This window comes from Calliphora vicina, chromosome 2 (assembly GCF_958450345.1).
Source record: "Calliphora vicina chromosome 2, idCalVici1.1, whole genome shotgun sequence".
Lineage (NCBI taxonomy): Eukaryota > Metazoa > Arthropoda > Insecta > Diptera > Calliphoridae > Calliphora > Calliphora vicina.
The window spans coordinates 23,255,747-23,280,995 of NC_088781.1; the positions used below are offsets into that span (position 1 = coordinate 23,255,747).

General features: G+C 30.2%; 1 protein-coding gene across 2 annotated transcripts in view; it reads left to right on the forward strand.

The window, feature by feature from the left end:
* bun (bunched) overlaps positions 1 to 25,249 on the forward strand; it is a 402,219-nt gene that overhangs the window by 115,098 nt on the left and 261,872 nt on the right. Inside the window, exon 2 of one of the 2 annotated variants that reach the window (XM_065499807.1) lies at positions 11,023 to 12,078. The exons of the other annotated variant lie outside the window; for it this stretch is intronic. Coding sequence (XP_065355879.1) covers positions 11,023 to 12,078 — 1,056 coding nt within the window. The remainder of the gene's footprint in view (positions 1 to 11,022; positions 12,079 to 25,249) is intronic. 2 annotated transcript variants of the gene reach the window in all.

Here is a 25,249-nt window from a genome sequence, read left to right on the forward strand (position 1 = left end):
CCCCAAACTGTTATTCTTTTGTTGTTCGAGTTCTCATTAACAATGTGGCCTATTTTAAATAAGATAATTTCCAAAAATAGACTATCAAATTGTGGCTATTTTTCTACACAAGAAATCAGCTGTGCTAAACGTCATTTTATATTTCCAGAACTTTAGCTAAGACACAATAGGCATAGAAGCGAAGACACAATACAGTGTTGCTTTGACAATTGTAGACAAATTCGCCGCAAAATGAAGGGTTTGGATTATATGTAAAATAAATGGAAAAATCCGGTACCTTAACTGAGTTTTAGCAAATCAAGAGTTTTGCATTTAGTCAGAAGGAACTCTGCTTGCATTCTTACCTTTATGAAAAGTGTCTATACATTTTTCCCAAATTTTCATCCCCCCACACCAAAAGTTGCTTTGTTTATAATAAATTTTGTTTACATGTTGTTAAAATTTGTTGTTTTTTCTTTAAATAAGATAATTTCCAAAAATACACTATGAAATTGTGTCTATTTTTCTGTACAAGAAATCAGCTATGCTAAACGCCATTTTATTTTCGCACTACTTTAGCTAAGACACAATAGTCAAGTAAGTGAAGACACAATACAGTGTAGCCTTGACAATTATCGACAAATTCGCCGCAAAATTAAGGTTTTGGGCCATATGTAAAATATGTGGAAAATCCTGTAGCTTAACACTGAGTTTGAGCAAATCTAGAGTTTTGAATTGCTAGTCTTATATTCTCACCTTTATGTAGGGTATTTATAAATTTTTCCCAATTTTTCTCCTCCTGCCCCATCAAAAGTAGCTTTGTTTATAATAAATTTTATTTTCATGTTGTTAAAATGTGTTGTTTTTTCTCCAAACAATAACAGTTGCTGTTTTTGTTGTTGATATTTGGCAGCTATTTACAATTATTTAAGTGGCAAACGACAACATAAAAACATTTAATACTTTAACTAAAAGACAAAATACAAACAAACCAAATTGTTTACCAACAAACACAAGTCCCCCCTCACCAGCAATTTAATTTTTTCCGCCAACCATTTAATAGAGTGTGCCAAAAACCTCTAAAAAAAGCGAGTTTGGAGACCATATTACCAATGCCATACATATGTTAGCCAATTGTTTGTTTTACAAACACAAAAACTCACTTTATAAAATATTTTTTGTAAATAAAAATAAATCTATATATTTGTTAACACCGAAAATAATAAAAAAAACTGAAGAAAAATTGTTGCGGAAATTGTAAAAATTGGCAGGTAACAAGCAACGACATTGTTTAAATTTTCTATTTAAAACTCGCCCGCCTCCTTCTCTATTTCACTAATTTTTGGTATTTTTTTTTGTGCTGAATTTCCATTGAGTGAGTGTGGTTGGTGGCTGGCTTGTCGTGTGTTTTTGATAGATTGGTGAAAAGTTGACTGACTATATTTTAAATGTTTATTTATGGTTATATCTACAATTTTAGTTTTTTTGTTAGAGAGATTTTTGTAATGAAAGTTGTGTGTGGTTTGTTTCATTATGACATCGTTAACAATTTGGACAAATAGTTTTTTTTTGGGTAAATTGTTTAATTTAAATTGTTAGCATAGATTTATATTCATTAATTTGCTTGTTATAACTAAAATGGTTTGTCGCCATCAAATTTGTCTTAAAACAAAATTTCTCTCAGTACAATTTACAAATATTTACAAATGTCGCCTTCTATCTGTGCCTATCACTGATGTTTTCATATGAAAACAAAACTTAACAGCCGTCGACTTTATAGGTTGATTCAAAGAGCTTTGTGTCTAACTTTTGATGAATTTGGCTTCACTTGATTTAGCGGCCTTTTTTTCGATATCGTACTAATGCTTTCGATTGCTTTCCAAGCTAACAAATCTGACTTAGATTTCATTAACTCCAATTCCAAGAAAACGATGACTCGAATGACAACTCAAACGAAAACGTCATACAAAATTCGGTTTTTCTATTTTCAGCTCTTGCTCAGTCTTCGTTATAGAAAAATACAATTTCAATAGATTTGGACAGTAACAGAATTTTTTTTATAAAGTCAAGCAAGACTCCTAAATTCTGTTTGTAATTTTACCGTACCAAACATCAGCTGAGCTAATTGCCATTTTATTTTTCCAGAACTTTAGCTAAGACACAGTAGTCGTTCTAGCGAAGACACAATACAATGCTGTCTTAACAGTTTGTGACTTAATTCGCCGCAAAATGAAGGTTTTGACTCATGTGTAAAATTAAGGTTTTTTTTATGCAAGATTTGAATTAAATAGAAAAGGTTGTTTTTTTTTTCTTTATTTACAATGTAATTTTGTTTATTAAAGTTTAAAGGATAGGGTTATAAATGAAAATACAATGGAATAACACATCGGGCAAATGGCCTTCGTGGATTTGCATTTTTTATTCGCAATTCTCAATCACCATTTCTACTCCAATACCATGAGAAGGATGACTTAAACGTCTTCCTACAAAATTTGTTTTTTCTATTTTCAACTCTTTCTAAGTCGAACGAAAGTTTTTGATATAGAACAATACAATTTCAATAGATTTCGACCTTTTTTGCAGAAATTTAGCTAAGACACAATAGGGTTTTAAGCGAAGACACATTACAGTGTTGCCTTACAGTTCTAGAACAATTTCAATAGATTTCGACCTTTTTCCAGAACTTTAGCTAAGACACAATAGGCTTTTTAGCGAAGATACAATACAGTGTGCCTTAACTGTTCTATATATTCGCCTTAAAATTAAGGTTTAGACTCATGTGTAAAAAGAAGGTTGCCCCAAAAATTATGCAGGATTTGAATTAAATAGAAATCTTTTATTTTCTCTTTACAATGTATTTTTTTTTTATTGAATCATAAAGTTTAAAGGATAGGGCTTAACTAACGTTACTTAGTGAAGGGTTCTTCTTTAAACAGACTAAAACATTTGTTATAAATTATTACTTTCAATTTTAGTAACTCTGTAATATATTTCGCAGCCAGAATTTTTTTTAAGATTTCCAAAAACTATTTCTAGAATTCTATAAAAAATATCTCCCATATCTTTATATTTCTGTTTTCAAATCAATTAAAAACAACTCTTTAACCAACTTAATTGCTGTAAAAACATCATATAAAAAAACTAACGCAAATTAATTGCTCTATTCGTTTGATGTTTTGTTGAAGAATATTGACCATTTGGTCTCCATTTACTTGGTGACTGTAAAATGTTTGCGTATTTTAGTGGGTTTCTTTGTTGTTGATTATCCATTTTTATTAGATCCATTATGGCTTAATGGGTTTGATGGTTGGCTGTTTGTTCGTTCGTTTGGTTGCACATGTTGCCAGTTGCCAACTTAATAATCACGGAAGCTCTACAACAAACAGCAATAACTGAAACTGATGATGGACAAAAAAAAACAGAAACAAATTAATGATTTTGTACACAATAAATGAGTCTCTGTTGCAGATTTCTGTTGACACACGCATAATTGACAATTTCTGTGAAAAATAATTCATTAATAAAAATAGTATGCAGCTACTGCTGCACACTAGTCTCACAATTATGCCTAAAGCAGGGATGTGATTATTAAATTTCACAGATGGAAAGTGAAAAATTAAACATATTAAGCATAATAAAGAAATACAATTTATGTTAATTTAATTTGTACCAATAAAAGTCTTATTTTGAAAATTTCACTTAGAAAATGTTCCTGTTCTCCCTTACTATACACACACTAAAACTGACCACTCGTTATCTCACTCTCTTTCTTGCTCGCTCATTTACAGAGTTGTATTGCAAAAAAAAAACGTAGTAATAAAAATAAAACAATTTGCAATTTCCATGAAAAAGTCATAAAAATTAAATAAACTACTGCCATAATTTTATTTATTTTTGTTTTATTTTGTTCGTTAAGCTATCTGGTGTGTGTTAATGTGTGTATAAATAAAAACCATGAAGACCAGTCTAAAATCCGTTTATTGAATGAATGTCTAAATATAAAAAAAACTGTAAAATTATTGTATATTAAAGTGAAATTTTGTGTTGCAACTTGCTTTAAACGCCAGCCTGAAAAGTTTATAATAAAATTTCAGTAGGCAAAGTCATAAAACCATAATAACAAATTTGGTTATTTTTAGAGAAACAGGGTAACGGGGAGAATAAAATAATGAAAAATATGACTTAAAAATGTAGATTTTTTTTTAATTTTTCAAACAGCATTTCAGGCATACAAAATCGTTTTCAAGATCTCTCAGCTTCAGTTCGTATGGTACCCAATTTCCCTGCTGTTGGATGAATCTAGCTGCTTGCAGACGTTGCGTCCAAATCAAATTAGTTTCGACTGCTTTCCTATAAACGAATTTGATTTGGATTTCATTCACACCAATTCTATGACAACGATGACTCGAATGACAACTCAAACGTAAAAATTTTCCTACAAAATTGGGTTTTTCTATTTTCAACTCGTTTCTCAGTCGAACAAATGTTTTTGATATAGAACAATACAATTTCAATAGATTTCGACAGTAACAAACATTTTATTTGGAAATTCAAGCAACACTCATAACTTCTAGTTGTAGTGTTTCCGTACCAAACATCAGCTAAGCTAATCTCCATTTTATATTTGCAGAATTTTAGCTAAGACACCATAGCCATTCTAGCGAAGACACAATTTAGTATTGCCTTAACATTTTTAGACATAATTCATCTCAAATTGATTATTGAATCATATTTTCAACTCTTCCTCAGTCGAACAAAAGTTTTCGATATAGAATTTTACTATTTCAATATATTTTGACAGTTACAGACATTTTGTTTGGAAAATCATGCAAGACTCATAAAGACCAAACATCAGCTGAGCTAATCTCCATTTTATATTTGCAGAACTGTAGCTAAGACACCATATGCATTATAGCGAAGACACAATACGCAGCTGCCTTAACAGTTTCAGACATAATTCGCCGCAAACTGATTATTGAATCATAAAGTTTAAAGGATAGGGTTATGAATGAAATAAAACATCGGGCAAATGGTCTCTACGGTTTGCAATTCTCTATCATCATTTTGCATTAATGTGACTGAATTTCATTAAATTTCCTCGTTATACATTGACATTTGACTTCAAATAAACTCATAAAAAAATCCAATGGTGATAATTCACACGATAACGAGGGAGCTGAAAAGTACATAATCACGAACTGTTTAATGCAGTAATTAATTGTTTAACAGGCTGTATGACATTTTCCACAGCATTACAAATTTTGTAATGAAAACAAAGCTTTTCCTAAAATTAGCTAACGAACATTTTTTTACAAAATTTATCACAAAGATTTTCCGGGAAATCTTTGTAATATGCAATTTTCAGAGAATTTTTAAGATGTTGCTAGAAAGGTTATTTCCTATAGCTTGCGATTCAATTAAATCGATGTAGAAAGAATAAAAGAAACTGATTTAAGGGGAGTTTTCTGTCCTTACAATTTAATATTACTCTTAATTAAACTCCCTCATTTTAACCACTGCACCACACTGTGAATAATTTCCAACAATTACGCTTGGTTGCATCTTTTCCTAGAAACATTACACAAACATATATGGAAAATCCAAAAAAAATAAAAAAAAACTGCAGCAAAATTAAAGTTAATGCCAAATGAAAACTGCCACTGCAACAAGAAAAACAAATTATTAGCATCACTTGGAAGGAGAAAAAATATCAGCTGCTGCTGCAACATCATTTTGCTACACGTACATACATGTTGCAGCAACTACTCTCAATATGTACGAGGAGGATTACACATAGAGAAAAAACAAGGTTCGGCATGGTTATGACAACTATGCTGAGGAGTTGTATGTTCTCATTTTTTATAGACTGCTTTTGCATTGGTGTCTATGGTTGGTGTTGGTCTAAGCTAAGTTTAGTTTGAGTCTAAGCTAAGATTAATTTGAGTGTCTGTAATTCTCATTCGCTCTATAGTTTTAAAAGGGGAATTTAGCAATTTTAAACATTATTTTTTTTCTTTTAATGATACAATAATATGATTAATTTTGATCGTATTTCATAAGATTTCATTTGATTATAAATATGATTACGTTGATCTTAATATGATATTTTTATGCTACTAATAATGATCATAATATGTTTGGGCTACAATTATAAATCTTATCATAATAAGTTTATCATAGATTATGATTACCGCAACCCTGTTTTTTTTCTGCGTGTAGAGACAATCATATAATTTGGAACAGGGGTATGGGTGCATCAGTTTTTACTATTTAATGCAGTCAGTTCATTATTTGTGCAGTAATTGGAGCATAACGCCAGTCAGCTAAAGCTGCAGCAAAACATTAAACAAATGTTGCATAAGTTGGAAAAAACGTTTGCTGTGTAACACACATAGAAATTGTATATTGTATAATTCTGGAATAATCTTCAAAAGAAAATAGTATGAAATGCAGAGAAAGGACATGGCTAACCTTTGAGACTGCAAAACTATTTTCAAGGTTAATTAGTTTAGCTATTGTTTTTCACAAAAGTTGCATGTTTACTTATATGGTTTTTAATTTTCTTTAATTTTTTTTGCTGTCAACCTTTTTGTTACTCAAACACATGTGTGTATTCCTTTCTAAGGATTATTAAACTTAATTTATGAGTGATAAATGCAGGTCCTTTTTTGTATGTTTAAGTGTGTCTGTGTTTTGTTGTTGTTGTATATCCTCTAACCTTTTAATTAGCAGTTGTCATTTACGTGCTTTAAGTTTTATTCCCCGCAGAGCTGATTTCATTTTTGTTTTCTTTTCTGCGCCTTTAATATTTGTTCTTGTATAAATGAAATAGACGCGACATTTTAATGAGTCCATTTAACTAAAGCTGAATGATTAATGTCATTACTAATTGTTTTATTTATGTGTGTAAATAAATTTAGTTTAGTTGGCAAATATTTAAATGTTAAAATGAGGTCATCTTAAAATTAAAATTTGATTTTAGGGAAAAAGAAAAAAGACAAATTCCAGAATCTATAATGGGTTCCTTGGAAAATAAAAAAGGCCTATATATGAAAATATTGACCTTTGAACTCAGTTGATATCACTTGTCCAATTTGTAACCTATTGTATAAGTTGTATGTCCTCTGATTTGTTGTACACATAACCTATTATGTTCGCCCTTTGGTGATAATGAGTGCCGACCACTGATTTAGAGCGTGTAAGCAATTTTTGTATTTCAAAACAAAACATAGATTCTAGTTATTCGGGTTTGTCATATAATCCAATCATTGTTGGCATCGGTTTTGAAAACGGCAGAAAGAGTATTTTGGTCTCGTGAAATCGAAAGTTATCGTTTTTATATTCCATCTAGAATCAAACCTGATTCTGACAATGATTGAATTCTATGACAATCCCGATTAAGAAAAGAACTCCGTTTGTTTAGGGGTTCAATAATTTAATAAATTTACTTCAATTTACTGGGAATACTTAAGAAATAGGCTTAAAGGCTACTGGTAGCACCATAATCATCTTGTCTGGATGTAATTTCTCAATCTCATTGATTGATTTTTCAAATATCTTATTAATATTTTTCAATATGACAATATATTTAAATATCGTAAAATTTCCAAATATTTTCGAAAAAAAAAATATATATTCCAAAATTTCTCATATATCGTAAAATGATCAAATATCGTAAAAAATTTTCAATATTCAAATATCCTTGAAATATTATAAATTGTCAGATATCGCAATATAATATAAAATTTTTAATTTCTGTCAAATTTCGAAATATCTTAATACATATTTTTAAATATTGTAAAACTTAAATATCGAAAAATTTCGAAATATCTTAGAATTTTCAAATATCGTAAAATTTTGTTAATGTCGTTAACAATTTAAATATTAAAAAATATTGAAATATTTGAAAATTTTATTGTAAAATTGTACTATTTTTAATATGTATATATTGTAAAATATCGTAAAATTTTGCATTATAATCATCATGTCTGGATGTAATTTTTTAATATCGCAAAATTTTTAAATGTCGTAATATTTTAAAATTTCAAAATATATATTGTCGAAAAAAGAATTAAATGTTAAAATACATGTATGTAAGTTACAAAATTTTTCATATATCGTAAAATTATCAAATATCGTAAAATGTCCAAAATCGTAAAACGTTTTAAAATTGCAAAATTATTCAAATATTGTAGAAATATTAAAATTTTTCATATATCGTAAATTTTTTCAAATATCGTAAAATATTCAAAAATACAAAATTTGCAATTTTTGTAAAATTTCGAAATATCGTAAAATTTTTAAATATCGAAAAATTTAGAAATATCTAAGAATTTTCAAATATCGTAAAATTTGGTCAGTATCGTAAAAATTTTAAATACATATTAAAAAAATATTGAAATATTTCCAAATTTTACATTATTTTAATGATATGTATTTGAAAATTTTATTTTAAAATTGTACTTTTTTAATATCGTAAATTGTTAAAATATTGCAAAATTTTTAAATATAGTAATTTTTAAAATATTTCAAAATTTGCTTCAAAATTTTTCATATATCGTAAAATTATCAAGTATCGTAAAATGTCCAAAATCGTAAAACGTTTTAAAATTGCAAAATTATTCAAATATTGTAGAAATATTAAAATTTTTCATATATCGTAAATTTTTTTTCAAATATCGTAAAATATTCAAAAACTTAAAATTTGTAATTTTTGTAAAATTTCGAAATTTCTTAATATCGTAAAATTTTTAAATATCAAAAAATTTAGAAATATCTTCCAATTTTTGAAATATCGTAAAATTTGGTCAGTATCGTAAAAATTTTAAATACATATTAAAAAATGTTGAAATATTTCCAAATTTTACATTATTTTAATTTGAAAATTTTATTTTAAATTTTTCATATATCGTAAATTTTTTTCAAATATCGTAAAATATTCAAAAACATAAAATTTGTAATTTTTGTAAAATTTCGAAATTTCGTAATATCGTAAAATTTTTAAATATCGAAAAATTTAGAAATATCTTCGAATTTTTGAAATATCGTAAAAATTTTATATATTAAAAAATAATGAAATTTTTCGAAATTTTACAATATTTTAATGATATTTGAAAATTTTATTGTAAAATTTTACTTTTTTCAATATTGTAAAATTGTTAAAATATCGCAAAATTTTAAATATCCAAATTTTTTAAATATTTTAAAATTTCAAAATATTGTCGAAAAACAAAAATTAAATGTTAAAATACATGTATGTTACAAAATTTTTCATATATCGTAAATTGTCCAAAATCTTAAAACGTTTTAATATTGCAAAATTATTTAAATATCGTAGAAATATTAAAAATTTTCATATATCGTAAAAATTTTTCAAATATCGTAAAATATTCAAAAAAAAAACTTTGTAATTTTTGTAAAATTTTGAAATTTCGTAATATTTTTAAATATTTTAGGATTTTCAAATATTGTAAAATTTTGTTAATATCGTAAAAATTTTAAATATGTATACAATTTTAAAATATTGAAATACAATACATATTTGTCAATTTTACAATATACTAATGATATTTGAAAAATTTATTTTATTGTAAAATTGTTTAAATATCGTAAAATATTTTGGGAAATCTCAAGAAATTTCTTAAAGGCTACTTACTTATTGATCATAATCATCTTGTCTGGATGTAATTTTTCTAATATCTTAATATTTTTGAATATCGTAAATTTTTAAAATATTGCAAAATTTTTAAATATATGTAGTTAATTTGTGCGTATTCATAAAAATTATCAAATATCGTAAATTTTGCAATATTACAAAATTAATCAAATATCGTAGAAATATTATAAATTTTCATATATCGTAAAATTTTTTCCAATACGTAAAATATTCAAAATTATAAAATTAGTAATTTTTGAAAAAATTTCGAAATATTTTTAAATATCGAAAAATTTCGAAGCATGTATCTTAGAATTTTCAAATATCGTAAAATTTAGCTAATATCGTAAAAATTTTAAATTTTATACAATTTTAAAATTGTGAACTTTTACAATATTTCGATAATATTTGAAAAATGTTAAATTTTACAATATTTCAATAATATTTAAAAATTGTTTAAATATAAAATATTGAAATTATAAATATTTTAAATATCGTAAAATTTTCCAACATCATTATTGTTTTTTTTTCATCAAAGAACATCATTATACATTTTTCTTGTAACATAAACATTTTTAGAAAGTTTATTTTCCTATGTAAAAATAAAATATTAAAAAACTATTGTGAATTATTGATGTCTCCAACATTTATGTAATTGTATAATTTCCAAAACTATTGTACAAAAAGTGTAAATTTAACAAAAAAATTTTACAACGATAAAAACTACCCAGCAAAAACTTTCATAAATGAGATAAAATACTTAATTGTGGTACTTCACTAATTACCCAATAATAATATAATTATTTCTACTACTATTAATAAGTAATGAAGATGGTAATATAGTAAGTAGTCAGTGAAAAGTAAGTTATTAAGTAACTGCAAGTTTTTGCTGGTTATATTTAGATGTAGAAAATTCTTTCTTTGAAAAAAAAAACTTAAACACTATTGTGAATGATTCCCCTCTGGTCCCCCATCAAATTAATTTAATTTTATGGTCTCTCTTACTATTGTACAAAAAATTTTTCTCCCTCTATAAATTTAACAAAAAAAAACATTTGCAATATGAAAAACAATTTCCCTTCTATTTGGCTCATATTTAGAACAAAATTAAAGTCTAACTTCAGATTTAAATTAAAAATAACTTTTAAGTTTTGACTCTACAAGAAAAATTGGATAAATTTTTAATTTTCTTATTTTTTTCTTCTCTTCTTTTTTTGATTTTTTCCACACACAACTTCTAAAACAAAATTGCAAAAAAAAAAAAACAAATAATATTTTGATTTTTGAAACAACTTTTTTTGGCACAAAAATAAAACTTAATGCAAAACTTTTACGCCTCGAATGCTTTGTAAATTACGCCTCGACAATACAACATTCAAAACCAGCAGAAATGTTTCCAGTCTCACACAGGCCATGAGCACAAACAATCAAACAAATCAGGCTAACAATCGCAAAAGAGCCTTTAGTACGCCTCATATAACACCAGCATTTGCCCAACAAATGCTGGCCAGTTCAGCTGCTGGCTCCGATCTAACACCAATATTGCTCTTGCCGTCCTCTATGGGCGGGAATAATGAGCAAAATATTTACTTTTATAATAAAACAGCTTCGGGTCGTTCTTCGTTTTGTTTGGATGAAAGTATGTGGCCCACCGGTCAGATGCCACGTTTCATCAATGTCAGTGATAACGGCAATCCACCCATATTGCAGCAATTGGGCTCGGACTCGAATATCTATACGAATTTGGCTTTGGGCAATGAACGCTACAAGTTGCCGGTTGAGTTTAATACTTCTTTGAGTCCTGGGGTTAGTATAACCACCACCTCTTCCACCCAAAGAGAAGATGATGATGATGACGACATTGATGATTTGATTAATGACAATGAAGCCGATTTGGAAGAATCCGCCGATCAGTTTTCTCCCTTGCTCTATCCAGCTTCACAGCCTATAGCCATAAGTGCTGGCAATAGTCCGGTACACAAAGCCCCGAGTAATTCGTCGATAGGTCTTAGAAGTGGCCAAAGAAGTCCTAGTCGTGCTGCCTCGCCTACAGCCGGTAATCATCAGCATCATTTGGCCTATAGTGCCAGTCCCACGGCAGGAGTGCTTCCCTATACACCCTTTTATAGTATTTCACCGGATCCCCGACACAATCTAAACGCATCACAGCACAAAATAGCGCACAGTTATGATCCCTCATTTGGATCTAATATAAATCATTTGACTTTGCCCCAACCAGGACAACAGCAGCCGGCGCAACAGCACCAAAAGAAACAATTGCCACGTCAACCACCACCGCCTCAGCAAAGACATTCACAACCCAGTAGAGGCAGTCAATTTACGAGTCCCATACAACCCAGACAAAAACTCTCCACAGGCTCGATTGAAAGTGCTCCAGGAGCCATATTATTTGCCACTTCACCCACCACATCACTTTCTAACAGGTCAGTAGTAGAGAGACCTCAAATAAATAAATAAAAAAAAGGAAGATGTTCCATAATAATTTAACGAACACCACACTGTGCATCGTCTATTGCTCTCCCTCTCTCTCTTGTTAAATCTTCGTGTGTGTGTTTGTCTCTCTCTATCTTTATTATTTGAGTTCGTCTTGTATTATAAAGCATTCGTTTGTTTCTATCTCTAACTCGTTAAATTAATACGTAATTCGTACATATGTCTGTGTTTCTTACTATTTGTCTCTTTCTAATTGATCTTATAGTTAAGGTCAAGGCGAATTTATGCAACTTGGAAGTCAGGGCGAATTCAGGACAATTTTAATATATAAAATTTGAATTCGCTCGAATTTTTTCCAAATTCCATGTTGCATAAATTCGTCTGGGTTAATGTTATTAAACGCAAATAAATTATAAATATTTGGCTGTTTATTATTTAACAATTTAAAACTCATTCATTCATTTGTTTTGGATGTTTGTCTTTTGCTCCTCTTTTTTTTATAAGTTTTTCACATAAATTTTCTGTCATATAATTCCCAATTGGTTGATCATTTGTTTTTTTTTATTTTTCTGGTATAAATATTAATTAGCATGACTTCATTTTAATAACTTTTCTTTTGATAACTGGTTTTTATTTTATTAAACGAAAAGAAAAGAAAAGTGTGAAGTCAATTTATTAAACAAAATTTCTTTCTGCTGCAAATTTATTTAGTTATAATTTTTGAATTGATTTTTAAAGTTTTATTGGCTGAGATTTTTAATGAAAATTGGCATTATTCTAATTGACTTTGCAGGTTCTAATTATTCATCAAGGTTTTAAAAAAGGCATGGTGTTTGGTATGGAATTTGTTTTACAAACATGTATTAACCATTTTTTTTAAATGAAATTTTAATAATTTTGTAAATATTTATTTTATTTTTTAATTTATGAAAAAGGTAGGTATAATTTTTTTTTTAAATAACAATAAGGGAATTTTTTAATAAAAATAATTTATATTTAAAAACCATGGAATTTTGTTGTAGAATTATAAATTATAATTATGATTAAAATTTAACTGTTGTGGCCCAGAGTGCTCTGTATGAAACAGAAGAAATAAAACCATTATAGATTATGCAAATAAATAAACAGTTAAACAGTTTTTCTATAGAAATATTGTCAGTATAACAGTTTTTCTATAGAAATATTTTCAGTATAACAGTTTTTCTATAGAAATATTTTCAGTATAACAGTTTTTCTATAGAAATATTTTCAGTATAACAGTTTTTCTATAGAAATATTTTCAGTATAACAGTTTTTCTATAGAAATATTTTCAGTATAACAGTTTTTCTATAGAAATATTTTCAGTATAACAGTTTTTCTATAGAAATATTTTCAGTATAACAGTTTTTCTATAGAAAAATTGTCAGTATAACAGTTTTTCTATAGAAAAATTGTCAGTATAACAGTTTTTCTATAGAAAAATTGTCAGTATAACAGTTTTTCTATAGAAAAATTGTCAGTATAACAGTTTTTCTATAGAAAAATTGTCAGTATAACAGTTTTTCTATAGAAAAATTGTCAGTATAACAGTTTTTCTATAGAAAAATTGTCAGTATAACAGTTTTTCTATAGAAAAATTGTCAGTATAACAGTTTTTCTATAGAAAAATTGTCAGTATAACAGTTTTTCTATAGAAAAATTGTCAGTATAACAGTTTTTCTATAGAAAAATTGTCAGTATAACAGTTTTTCTATAGAAAAATTGTCAGTATAACAGTTTTTCTATAGAAAAATTGTCAGTATAACAGTTTTTCTATAGAAAAATTGTCAGTATAACAGTTTTTCTATAGAAAAATTGTCAGTATAACAGTTTTTCTATAGAAAAATTGTCAGTATAACAGTTTTTCTATAGAAAAATTGTCAGTATAACAGTTTTTCTATAGAAAAATTGTCAGTATAACAGTTTTTCTATAGAAAAATTGTCAGTATAACAGTTTTTCTATAGAAAAATTGTCAGTATAACAGTTTTTCTATAGAAAAATTGTCAGTATAACAGTTTTTCTATAGAAAAATTGTCAGTATAACAGTTTTTCTATAGAAAAATTGTCAGTATAACAGTTTTTCTATAGAAAAATTGTCAGTATAACAGTTTTTCTATAGAAAAATTGTCAGTATAACAGTTTTTCTATAGAAAAATTGTCAGTATAACAGTTTTTCTATAGAAAAATTGTCAGTATAACAGTTTCTATAGAAAAATTTTCAGTATAACAGTTTTTCTATAGAAAAATTTTCAGTATAACAGTTTTTCTATAGAAAAATTTTCAGTATAACAGTTTTTCTATAGAAAAATTTTCAGTATAACAGCTTTTCTATAGAAAAATTTTCAGTATAACAGCTTTTCTATAGAAAAATTGTCAGTATAACAGTTTTTCTAGAGAAAAATTGTCAGTATAACAGTTTTTCTAGAGAAAACTTGTCAGTATAACAGTTTTTCTAGAGAAAACTTGTCAGTATAACAGTTTTCTATAGACACATTTTCGTATAACAGTTTTTCTGTGAAAAACTAAGTATAACAATTTTTTATAAAAAAATTTTCAGTATAACAGTTTTTCTGTTGAAAAATTGTCAGTATAACAGTTTTTCTAGAGAAAACTTGTCAGTATAACAGTTTTTCTAGAGAAAACTTGTCAGTATAACAGTTTTTCTAGAGAAAACTTGTCAGTATAACAGTTTTTCTATAGAAAAATTGTCAGTATAACAGTTTTTCTATAAAAAAATTTTCAGTATAACAGTTTGTCTATAGAAAAATGTTCTGAATAATATTTTTCGATACAAAAATATTCAGTATAACAGTTTTTCTATAGAAAAAATATAATTTTATTAGAGGAATTACAAAAATAATAAAATTGCAAAAAAAAATTTTTTTTTTTTTAATTTATACCGCAAATGTGGGCTTGTTTGCTGAATATTTTTCGCACCAAAAACTCATCTTCATGCAAATCTAAGATAGAGGATATTAAATATATACCCTCAATGTGTAGAGTGATTAGACACGAACAGAGTTTTATTGGCAACATATGACAACAATACAAAAAAGGGAAACGTAATTTTCCAAAACATAAATTCCAGATTACGCCAAGTTTTAGCGCAAACCATTACATTGTCAGGCACAGAAAAAAATCTAAACAACTCTTACTACAACGCAGATAAAAATACTAAAAAAATGGGAAGGAAAAAAACATTAAAATACAGCAATAAAAGTAAATGCGTCACAATAAATTGTTGCTTCCCTAAAAGAAAAGCAAAAAAGCTTTTACTCCCTCTAAATTTCAACATAAACTCACGCTCTGAAACACACACTCACCCACTCACACACACACCCACACCCACCCTTACTCTTTAATATCCCTTGACCACAGACACTGTTGCTGTTGTTGTTTTGAAAAGTAACAGTAAATAGTTATAGATCAGAGAGCTAAATTAAATATAACGGTAATAAACTGTATTACAAACAGCTGGGTCTTCCAATATTTACTCGTGCTTTTGCGAGTTTGTGTACGAGAGTGAGTGATAGAGTAAATGCGTGTTGGTGTGAGTTTGTTTATAATCCTTGTTTTTTCTGTGTAATTAAAACGCAAAAAAGCTGAATAACAACAAAAAAAATTGTTAATGTTTACATTTATAACCATAACACAGAGTAGAAATAAAAACAAACAAATAAAAAACATGACAGAACATAATTATGTCTTGTTTGTTATTTATAGTGTGACACATATTCATACAAACAATGTTTACATTGTGTCTAGAAGCAGCAGAAATGGAAAAGAGTAAATTGTATTGAAAAACCCAAACAAATGAAAGAAAATCTCATAGATTTTAAATAACAAAACTAGTTTTCTTTTGAATATTTTCACTCTTTTAAATACTTCTCTGAGACTATGATTGACATATTTTATTTGTATGTGTACTATAAACTCACATTCACATTAGATTTTTTTCCATCACTTTGGGGAGTTTGATTTAGCAAAGCTTTTTTGTGGTTATTTTCATACATTGTTTTCATTTTGCGTTCTTAATAAATATTATGTTGTGCTGCTAAAAGAGTCCCTTTGTGCTCTTTAAATGTTTGGAGCCTCTAACGCAAACTTATAAAAAGGAAACAAAGCATAGAAACCACACAAAAAAACACTAAAAATTACATTTCTACATCCATAAATATTAATTTATGTCGACAGCATGACATCACTACTCTAATTCCAGAATATGAAACAACTTTTTTTGTGTTGGATACGAATTTATGCGCAATTTCTTATTGAAGCATAAAACGTAGTAAATGAAAGAATATGTTGTCAGTGGTTTGTTATTTTTTTTTTGGAGCCGCACAAACAAAATAAACATAAAAAAAGAAAATACGGAATTAAAGTTATTGCGAAGTTGTTGAAGTATAATAATAAATGAAATAAAGATAAGTTTAGAACATAAATTATTAGGCGTAACAAAAAGACATTAAACATGTAATAAAAACCGGAACAATTGCGTTTTAAAAGTATTATTTCAAATTTATTTTTAAGTTAAATGAAATTTTAACAAATTTTTATTGTCAGATTTGAGAAATTGATAGGAATTTTCGAAATTTTACAGAATTTTGTATAAAAAGTCTTATAAAATGTTACAATAGGATAATAAATTGTTGATGTGAAATGAACTTCTCCAAGGTTTCTGCTAAGCGAACCAAATTAAGCAAAAGTAGTTTCCCTGTTGTCATCAGAGCTACAGAAAAAGGTCAATCCGGAATGGTACACAACTTGATTCCCACAAGTTTTTTGGAAAAAAGAAAAAAAACAACAGCAAACATAGAACTTTTTAATTTTCACGACAATTGGATCTTCGCTATGGAACAACTCAAGTTACACTGGGCCAAATATTATCTACTGCTGTATCAAACGAAAGCCTCTCATGGTAAATTAAACTAACTTTTGCAACGACGAAATTGAACTTGTTACAGCAACAATGGATCTCTTTTAAAAACGAAAATGTGAGCTCTTACAGGTTTGGAAAAGAGCTGCGAAAATTATTTCGTACGCACATAAAGCTGTAGTGATCTTTTCTATGATCAGATTTTTTTTTGTTTTGGAATTAAATCGTAAGCAATTTCGAGCTATAATTTGAATGCTGATTAAGACAACAACCGATTATCTCGTGATGTAGCATCCACGATCGTGATGATGCAGATCACCATGTCTTTTTGAATTCAATTGTGATCATTGTATTCACGTATTCATGAAGGTCATCCTCTGGAAATTAGCGTGGTATACATGACTGATATTGCAAGATCGTAATGGAGATCACCGGAGATCATTCTGAACACATTTAGTATTGCATTAAAACTGTTTCTAAATTATTTGAAAATTTTCAATCGCGCTTTCTCTAAAAATGTTTAGAAGATCGTAGATCAATGCATATAAGTCAAAATGTATACAACAATCGGCTATGAAGGTCAAGACTGCCAAATTGAACTTCAAAGCTAATGATTGCATGCTTTCATCGTATCAGAAGTCTTTGGATAAATACGAGTTAATTTGAACAGGCAAAATGATGAATTGATGCGTATGATCAAGATTTCTTGAACTTGGCGATGTCTGTAAGTATGAGCTTGCAAATATCCAACAACCGACGAGAAAAGCCGGACTCAACCTCACACTCCCTTCATAAGTCTTGGAAATAACAAGTATCAATTTGAGCATCCAAGACTATGAATTGCTCTGTCATCCAGCTCTGACTTGTTTTCTATTTCCACACAAAAATTCCAAATTGTTGAAACATTTGCAGTCACTGGAGACCGCAATATATGAAAAACACTTAAGAAAGTCTTACAATTTCTGGATCTTAATGCTTCTAAAAAGCTTAAAAGTCTATTGATCGTAACAGATCATTGATTGATCTATGCTACTTTATAGATTAAGATTAACCAAATTGATCAACATTTGTTCGGGAACTAAGCTCTCCCAATCAAAGGATTGACTATTTTTTCAGACTCTCTCCATACAGTAGAACTGGTAGAAAGCTTAGGAGTAACAAGTGGAAATTTAAACAAAAATTGTCTGATTTGGTTATATAGTGCTTAGTTGACACTCAATGACTCCATCTTATTTCCAGCAATCTAAAATAAGATTGCAGATTTTCACAATCGGCAAAGATTAATCATTCTCCTCTACGATATATGAGCTTTCACAAGTCGTCGCACTTTAGAATAGAGTTACTTTGTCGTACAGCCTAGTATTGACTTGCTTTGATTTCCAAAGATCAACAATAAAGTAACAGGTCCAACATCTTTTGACACAATCACAGAATCGGCTTCATTCTCCAGCACGACAATGCGATTTGTCAAAGGTCGGCTCAAAGAGGTATCCCAATATTTCAGGCGGAAATTTAAGCCATCCTTATATGTTATAATGGGTGTTTAAGACGGAAATTAAAGAATATTAGGATATTTGTTATGTCGGATATCCAGGCTGCTCTTAGAGCCTTATCATCATTGAAGTGAGGTCCGGTGTTGTTATGGACTGCTGGACATACTGGAATGAACTCGGTGAGCACAATAAACTCACTTTTTGTGTTACGTATCTGGTCATGAAGGCACGCTGGTAATGAACGTGCTGATTGTCTGGCCAAAAGGGCGCCGGACCCTCTTTCATAGGTCCTGAACCGTTCATTGGCACCCCATTAGGATACACTATGGAACGTATTCGTTCTTGGGTTGACTCGGAATTTGCCCGATTTTGGTATAATTTACCTGGACTTGGACAAACGGTTCATTTCTTTATCCAATCATCTAAATTATTGATGTCGCTCGGTAAGTTTGACTTGATGTTCTTTGCTACTGCCCAATGCTGGAAATGTGCAGAACTAAATGGATCGGAAGGGCCTTTATGGCCCGCGGGCACCTAATTTATCTCTCATCAAATAGGATAATTGGCTTCTTACGTAGCCAATTAAAACATCCTATGGGTCGCAAAACATCCTATAATAATAAAGGACGGCTTAAACAACAACCGATTTTTTAAACCACAGCTATTATTTATCCATTTTATTTTCTCACGTCAAAGAAGTCTTTAAATAATTTTTTGAAATGGATTTTCCATTGCAAAATTGTTTTAAAAACATGATCTTCTATAATAAATATTTGAATTTATTACGATCTATTGAATATATTCTTTAGCTCTCATTATTTCTGGTTTTGTTTAGTTTTCGTTCCAATTTGGATCTATTTAAACTTGGAATTATTCTTCACAGATCTTTGTTTTCCGATGCGGCGAGTTGTCAAAAGTAGGCTGTAACAAGGGAGATGTTTTAGAAACTCAAAAAATACTTTCTTTTTTATTCCCTCACGTCAAATCCTGAATTTTATCGAAAATTGGTTCAATGCATGTCAAAGTCTCCATGAGAAATATTTTAAAAATCTATGTAGCTTCGATTTTTTTTACGTTTGTTTCGATTTGGAGTTTTCAAAAGGTCTAAAATATTTTTAGATTTCTTAAAATAACTAGGAGTTGTCTTGAATTTGTAAATATTTAAAAATGTACTCAAATTCAGTGCCAATGAATCTAGCCTTATTGCCTGAATTTTCTATTTGCCAACTTTTTGCTGAAGTGACAAAATTTAGCTTGTTCTAAATCGCAATTAATATTTTTGCTACCAGAAAAGTAGTTTTTCGATTGACACACAATTCGCAAAACCGTTGAACAAATTTGCCACGAATTTTTTGTTCTTAATATTGATTTGTGCCTGATTTCGTCTCTATTAGATATTTTGCAAACAATTTAATCGCTCCTAATAATTTCCCTATTAAAAACTCTTTATATTTCCTAAAAAAAAACTTAAATAAATTGTTCAAACGAAATTACTTAAGTGAAATACAACTCTGGCATTACTAACAATAGCAAAGAAAAATGCAACGCTGGCAATGTTTACTATTAAACAGAAATAACAATAAGAAAACGAAGAAGCAGAAAGAAGCCTTCGGCTTATTTACAACAGCAACAATGCTTTGTGAATACCTATACAAAAGATAATGAATATTGAACTATAACAACAACAACAATGCTTTGTGATTTCATACAAAGAAGATAATGAACAGCAGCAACAACAACAACAAAAAGTTACAACTGTAATTACATGCATAACAAAGTAAAGACGAAAAAAAAGAGAAAAATTCAAAGGGAGAGCAGAAGAAGAGCAGAGCATGTTAAACTTAAACTCGTATTAACATTTAAACGTTTTTTGGCAACCAGTATGCATTTTTTTTGGTGTCTTATAGGGAAAAAGGCCATTTTATTTAGCAGTTCAAGGTTAAGCAGCTGAAAAAAAACACACAATCATCCAAAAACCCAAAAAAGTAATAAAAAAAGGAATCCTTTCCAACTTCCTTTTAAGGTTGGCAGATTTTATGCAGTCTTTCTGTACGTTTTCTTTAAGTTTTTAATCAAACATAAAACTACAAAATACTTCTGTTGGGTATTGCCAAAAAAATGAAGTTGAAAAAAATCCCACTCAAAGTAAATTACTGGGAAAAAAGCTCCTCTTACTTTTGGAAGAGCTGATCAAAGGTATGAGAGTACTTTAAATCAAACGATGTTTTATTTATTTTTTTTTGTTAGTTTTTGCCAAAAACTTCACTTTTTTGCGCCATTATCAGCCACTACACACAGATACACTCACTCACTCATACGTTCAAATGTTAATTTTGTTTTCGTGCTTTTTTGCGGCTGGTTTATTTGTAAGTTTTATGATGACGATGATGTCATGTTTATTTTTACTAAACTTTTTTTTGTTAATTTTATTTATTTCGTATCAAGCTGTTGTTGTTATTGCTGTTTTTTATCGTCTCTAGTGTAGTTCTTCAAATTGTACGATATGTGAGCCTTCTTTTTTTTATTATTTTTTTTGGTTGGAACTGAAAACAACATATTTTTTAACAATTGTTATTTATATTTTGGATTTTTGTAAACAATATTAATAAACAATTATTTTTGTTTTCTTTTTTTTCCTGTTACTTAAAATTTTAATTAATTGTTTGTAAATTTGTTTTCATCGTGGGATTTATTTAAGTAAACAAAATTGTTTGTAAAATGCGTCTTACAATTTGAATTTTAAATTAGTCAGTCTTAACGAAACTGTACTAATTAGTAATTTAGGGTGCGGTAAGTTTTAGGTTTTAAAGTTCTTTCTAAGTTTAAGCTTAAGTTTACGTCGAGTTAACTAAAGTTTAGCAACTCTGGCAACAGGTTTAAGAGTTAGTTAATTTGCAGAATAAGCAGATTGTGAACCGTTTTCATCCTCCAATTGAATTACTAAGCATTAGAAGGAGTCTTTTCAGCTTTTTCATAATTCAGGTTGTCTCTAACCTATTTGTCTTATGCATCTCCTGTCTTACACTTCATTCTGTAAATGATTCTGTCTATTTATTTTTGAAACACGCATGACATTTGATAAATTATAACAATATCCGTAATTAATCAAAATAATTTACTTCTTCCTTGCAAACATTTTTTTTTTTAATTTTCTTATAATTTGTATTGCTGTATTTTTGTTCTTCTTTTCTTTATGCATTTAAGAATTTGTTGTATATGAACTTTTGTTATACATATTCGTATAATTCAAAGTCTAAACATCATGTATTATTTTTGGCACAATGACGTTGCTCCATTAAGAGCTGCAAAGAATTAAAAAAAAAAAACTTACCTTATTTGGCTGTTGATTTCAGAAATATTTTTGAGTTTTATGTGTTTTCAACATCTACTACAACAATATGAAAGCTGAAGATTTATTAGGGACCTTTTTGCCAAGGAAAATTTTCACACTGGCTTTCAAATTCTTTCACGAGAGTGAAATTTGTTTTAAAATTTAAAGGGAAATATGAACTTTCGTTACTGAACCCACTGTCCGTTGAGAAATTCTTTTCAGACCCCTGCTAAAAGAGAAACAAAACTCTGATGAACGATCTTAGAATCGTTAAAAACAGTTTCGTTAACACAATTTCCTAAAGGGATTGTATTCCATCGACGTCAAGACAAATTGTGGTACTTCGAATGGGATAGTCCTTAAATCGATTAGGCGAAGTAGGGTAAAGTGAAGTAGGGTTGGCTGGACAGTTCAATGTCATGGACACCTTGACCACAACAGACTATGATGCGTCACTAGTAGTTATCAATCATGTAGCTCCACCCTAAAGTTGAGCCAAAACTACATGCTTCTGAATAGTCTCCTTATATCCGCGATGGTCCTTCCTGACATGCCTCGGTGAGGACTCCAACTACATGATGTTGTTGCTTGGATGACTCCTCTGGTGATAGAATCGTTGAAAACAGTTTCGTTAACACAATTTCCTAAAGAGCGTGTATTGCATCAAAGTCAAGGGCAATGGATTGTGGTACATCTAATGGGATAGTCCATAAATCGATTAGGCAAAGTGAAGAAGGGTTGGCTGGACAGTTGAATATCATGGGCACTCCGACCACAACAGACTATGCGTCACTAGTAGGTATCAATCCTGTAGCTCCACCCTAAAATTGTGCCAAAACTACATGCTTCTGAATAGTATCCTTGTATCCACAATGGTCCTTCCTGTCATGCCTCGGTGAGGACTTCAACTGCATGATGTTGTTGCTTGGATGACTCCTCTGGAGATAGAATCGTTGAAAACAGTTTCGTTAACACAATTTCCTAAAGGGAGTGTATTGCATCGAAGTCAAGGCCAATGAATTGTGGTACTTCGAATGGGATAGTCCATTAGGCTAAGTGAAGTATGGTTGGCTGTACAGTTGAATATCATGGGCACCCTGACCACAACGGCTTATGCTTCACTGGTTGGTATCAACCCTGCAGCTCTACCCTAAAGCTGTACCAGAACTACATGCTTCTGAATAGTCTCCTTGTATCCACGATGGTCCTTCCTGACATGCCTCGTTGAGGACTCCAACTGCATGATGTTGTTGCTTGGATGACTCCTCTGATCATATCCCAGATGGTATTGTTTTGTGAACATGCCATTATCTTCAATGATTGGGATTACTTTCATTTCTTTAAGGCACAATTTTAACAGGATTTAATATTTCTTCATTGGGCTCAACGATGGTAACCACGCTGGAGAAGTGATCAATCGTTTGCAAGGCATCGCTCAAAAAGACCCGTCGCCATAATGGTGTAAAATATCACTCCTTGTGGATATTTGGGGAGTTTAGAGAGGTAGTAGTTAAACATGAGTGACAAAAGAACCTCGGAAGTCTTCGCGTCTTGTGAAAAGAGAGATATTAGTCTGTAAAATCGTCTATTAATCGATTTTATAGGATTGAGTTTCGGTATGATTTTAAGCTTGCTTCTTACTGGAATTGTATATAGTCAGGCTCCTCACTAACATGTATTCAATTCCTCCCTCAAGAAGGTGTTTCATTCCCAACCTGGATATACCGTTGGGACCAATAACCTTCGCTAGTTTGGCTGCTTTGATGGCTTCTGCAACTTCAGTTGGCCTGTAAAGCCAAGAGACTGGAAGATTTTTAAGTTAGCGAACGCTTTGTTGTCTCTCTCAGTGAGTACAATGAAAATCCGGGAAAAAGCAGGAGAGCACCGTTCAGGTTGAGATTTTGTTGTATCTCAGAGAAAGACCAACCAGTAGTTTACAACTTGTAAACTGCTGAACTCAAGTTGCAGGTATACAAATGAACCAACCGTGTTCACATTTACCCACAGGGCAATCCTTGTTTCGAAAGTGCGCCTGCACTACGGATACTCGATGAACAGGAATGAAGCGAGACTCCCGTCCACTGCAACTTAAGTTTACACGTAAAGCTGTTGTTAATCCTATACAGGAATGTTGTGAAGTTTGCGAACAACACTTCATTTCGATTTCGCCCTGCAAAACATACTCCTCCCTGTCGTCTTTCTATGTCAGGTTGGGGAGAGACCGGACAGTAGACCACAACTTGCCAGTACAGAACTCAAGATGCTGTTTTTCAAATTATCTTAACCTTTTTTTCTGCTTCCTCATTTACCAACCTCATGATCTCACTATTCTGCTGGGCGATCTTTGTATCGTCAGTATTCCTAAGGGTACTCAAGAAAAAGCCTGAAAACGCACGCGATCTTATCATTCTTCTTAATCGGAGATAGGACAAACAGTAGATGTTCAACTTGTCAGCTCCTGAACTCAAGTTGGAGTTCTTCAAATTATCTAAACATTTTCCGGTTGCCCTTACTTACCTACCTGCTAATGTCGAGATTCAACTCAGAGATCCTTGGGTCATTAGGGTTGAAACTTGCCAGCTCCAGAACTCAAGTTGAAGTTCTTTAGTCAGGTTGGAGAGAGACAGGACAGTAGACCACAACTTGCCAGCTACTGAACTCAAGTTTCAATTTTTCAAATGATCTAATAATTTTTTCCGCTTGTCCTCATTAACCAACCTCATGATGTCTTTATTCTGCTGGGCTATCTTTGTATCGCCATTGTTCCTCAGGGTACTCAATAAAAAGCCGGAAAACGCACTCGATCTTATCATCCTTCTTCATCTCTCCTGAACTTAAGTTCCAGTTTTTCAAATTATCTAACCATTTTCCGATTGTCCTTGCCTTCTAATGTCGCGATTCAGTTCAGCGATCCTTGGGTCATCAGGATTGAAACTATCCAACTCCAGAACTGAAGTTCATTAAATTATCTAACCGTTTTTCCTTTTGTTCCACGATTCAGTGATATGAGGACATCGCAATATTGTGATTCAGCTGTCGACATGCTCATCTGCGAATCGCACTAATACAGCTGGGAAGTGTTTTTGAGCTGCGGATAGTTGAATGAAGCGATCAGCTGCGATAAGTTTCGCGAAACTTCCTCTGTGCTTCTAGGAAGGCTATTTCAAGCTCATTGGTTCTCTAAGGTTCAGAAGATGGATTCTTTAATTTGATTCAGCTGTCAACACACTAGACTGCGAATCCCACTGATTCGGCTGGGAATCCTACCGCGCTACGGATAGTCGACCACCAGCAATGAAGCTATCAGCTGCGGAAAGTTTCGCGAAACTTCCTCTATGCCTCGAGGAAGGCTATTTCAAGCTCATTGAGGCTGCGATCAGTAAATTCTCTGGTTCTCTAAGGTCCAGAAAATTAATTCGTCAATTTGTTTCCCCAACAACG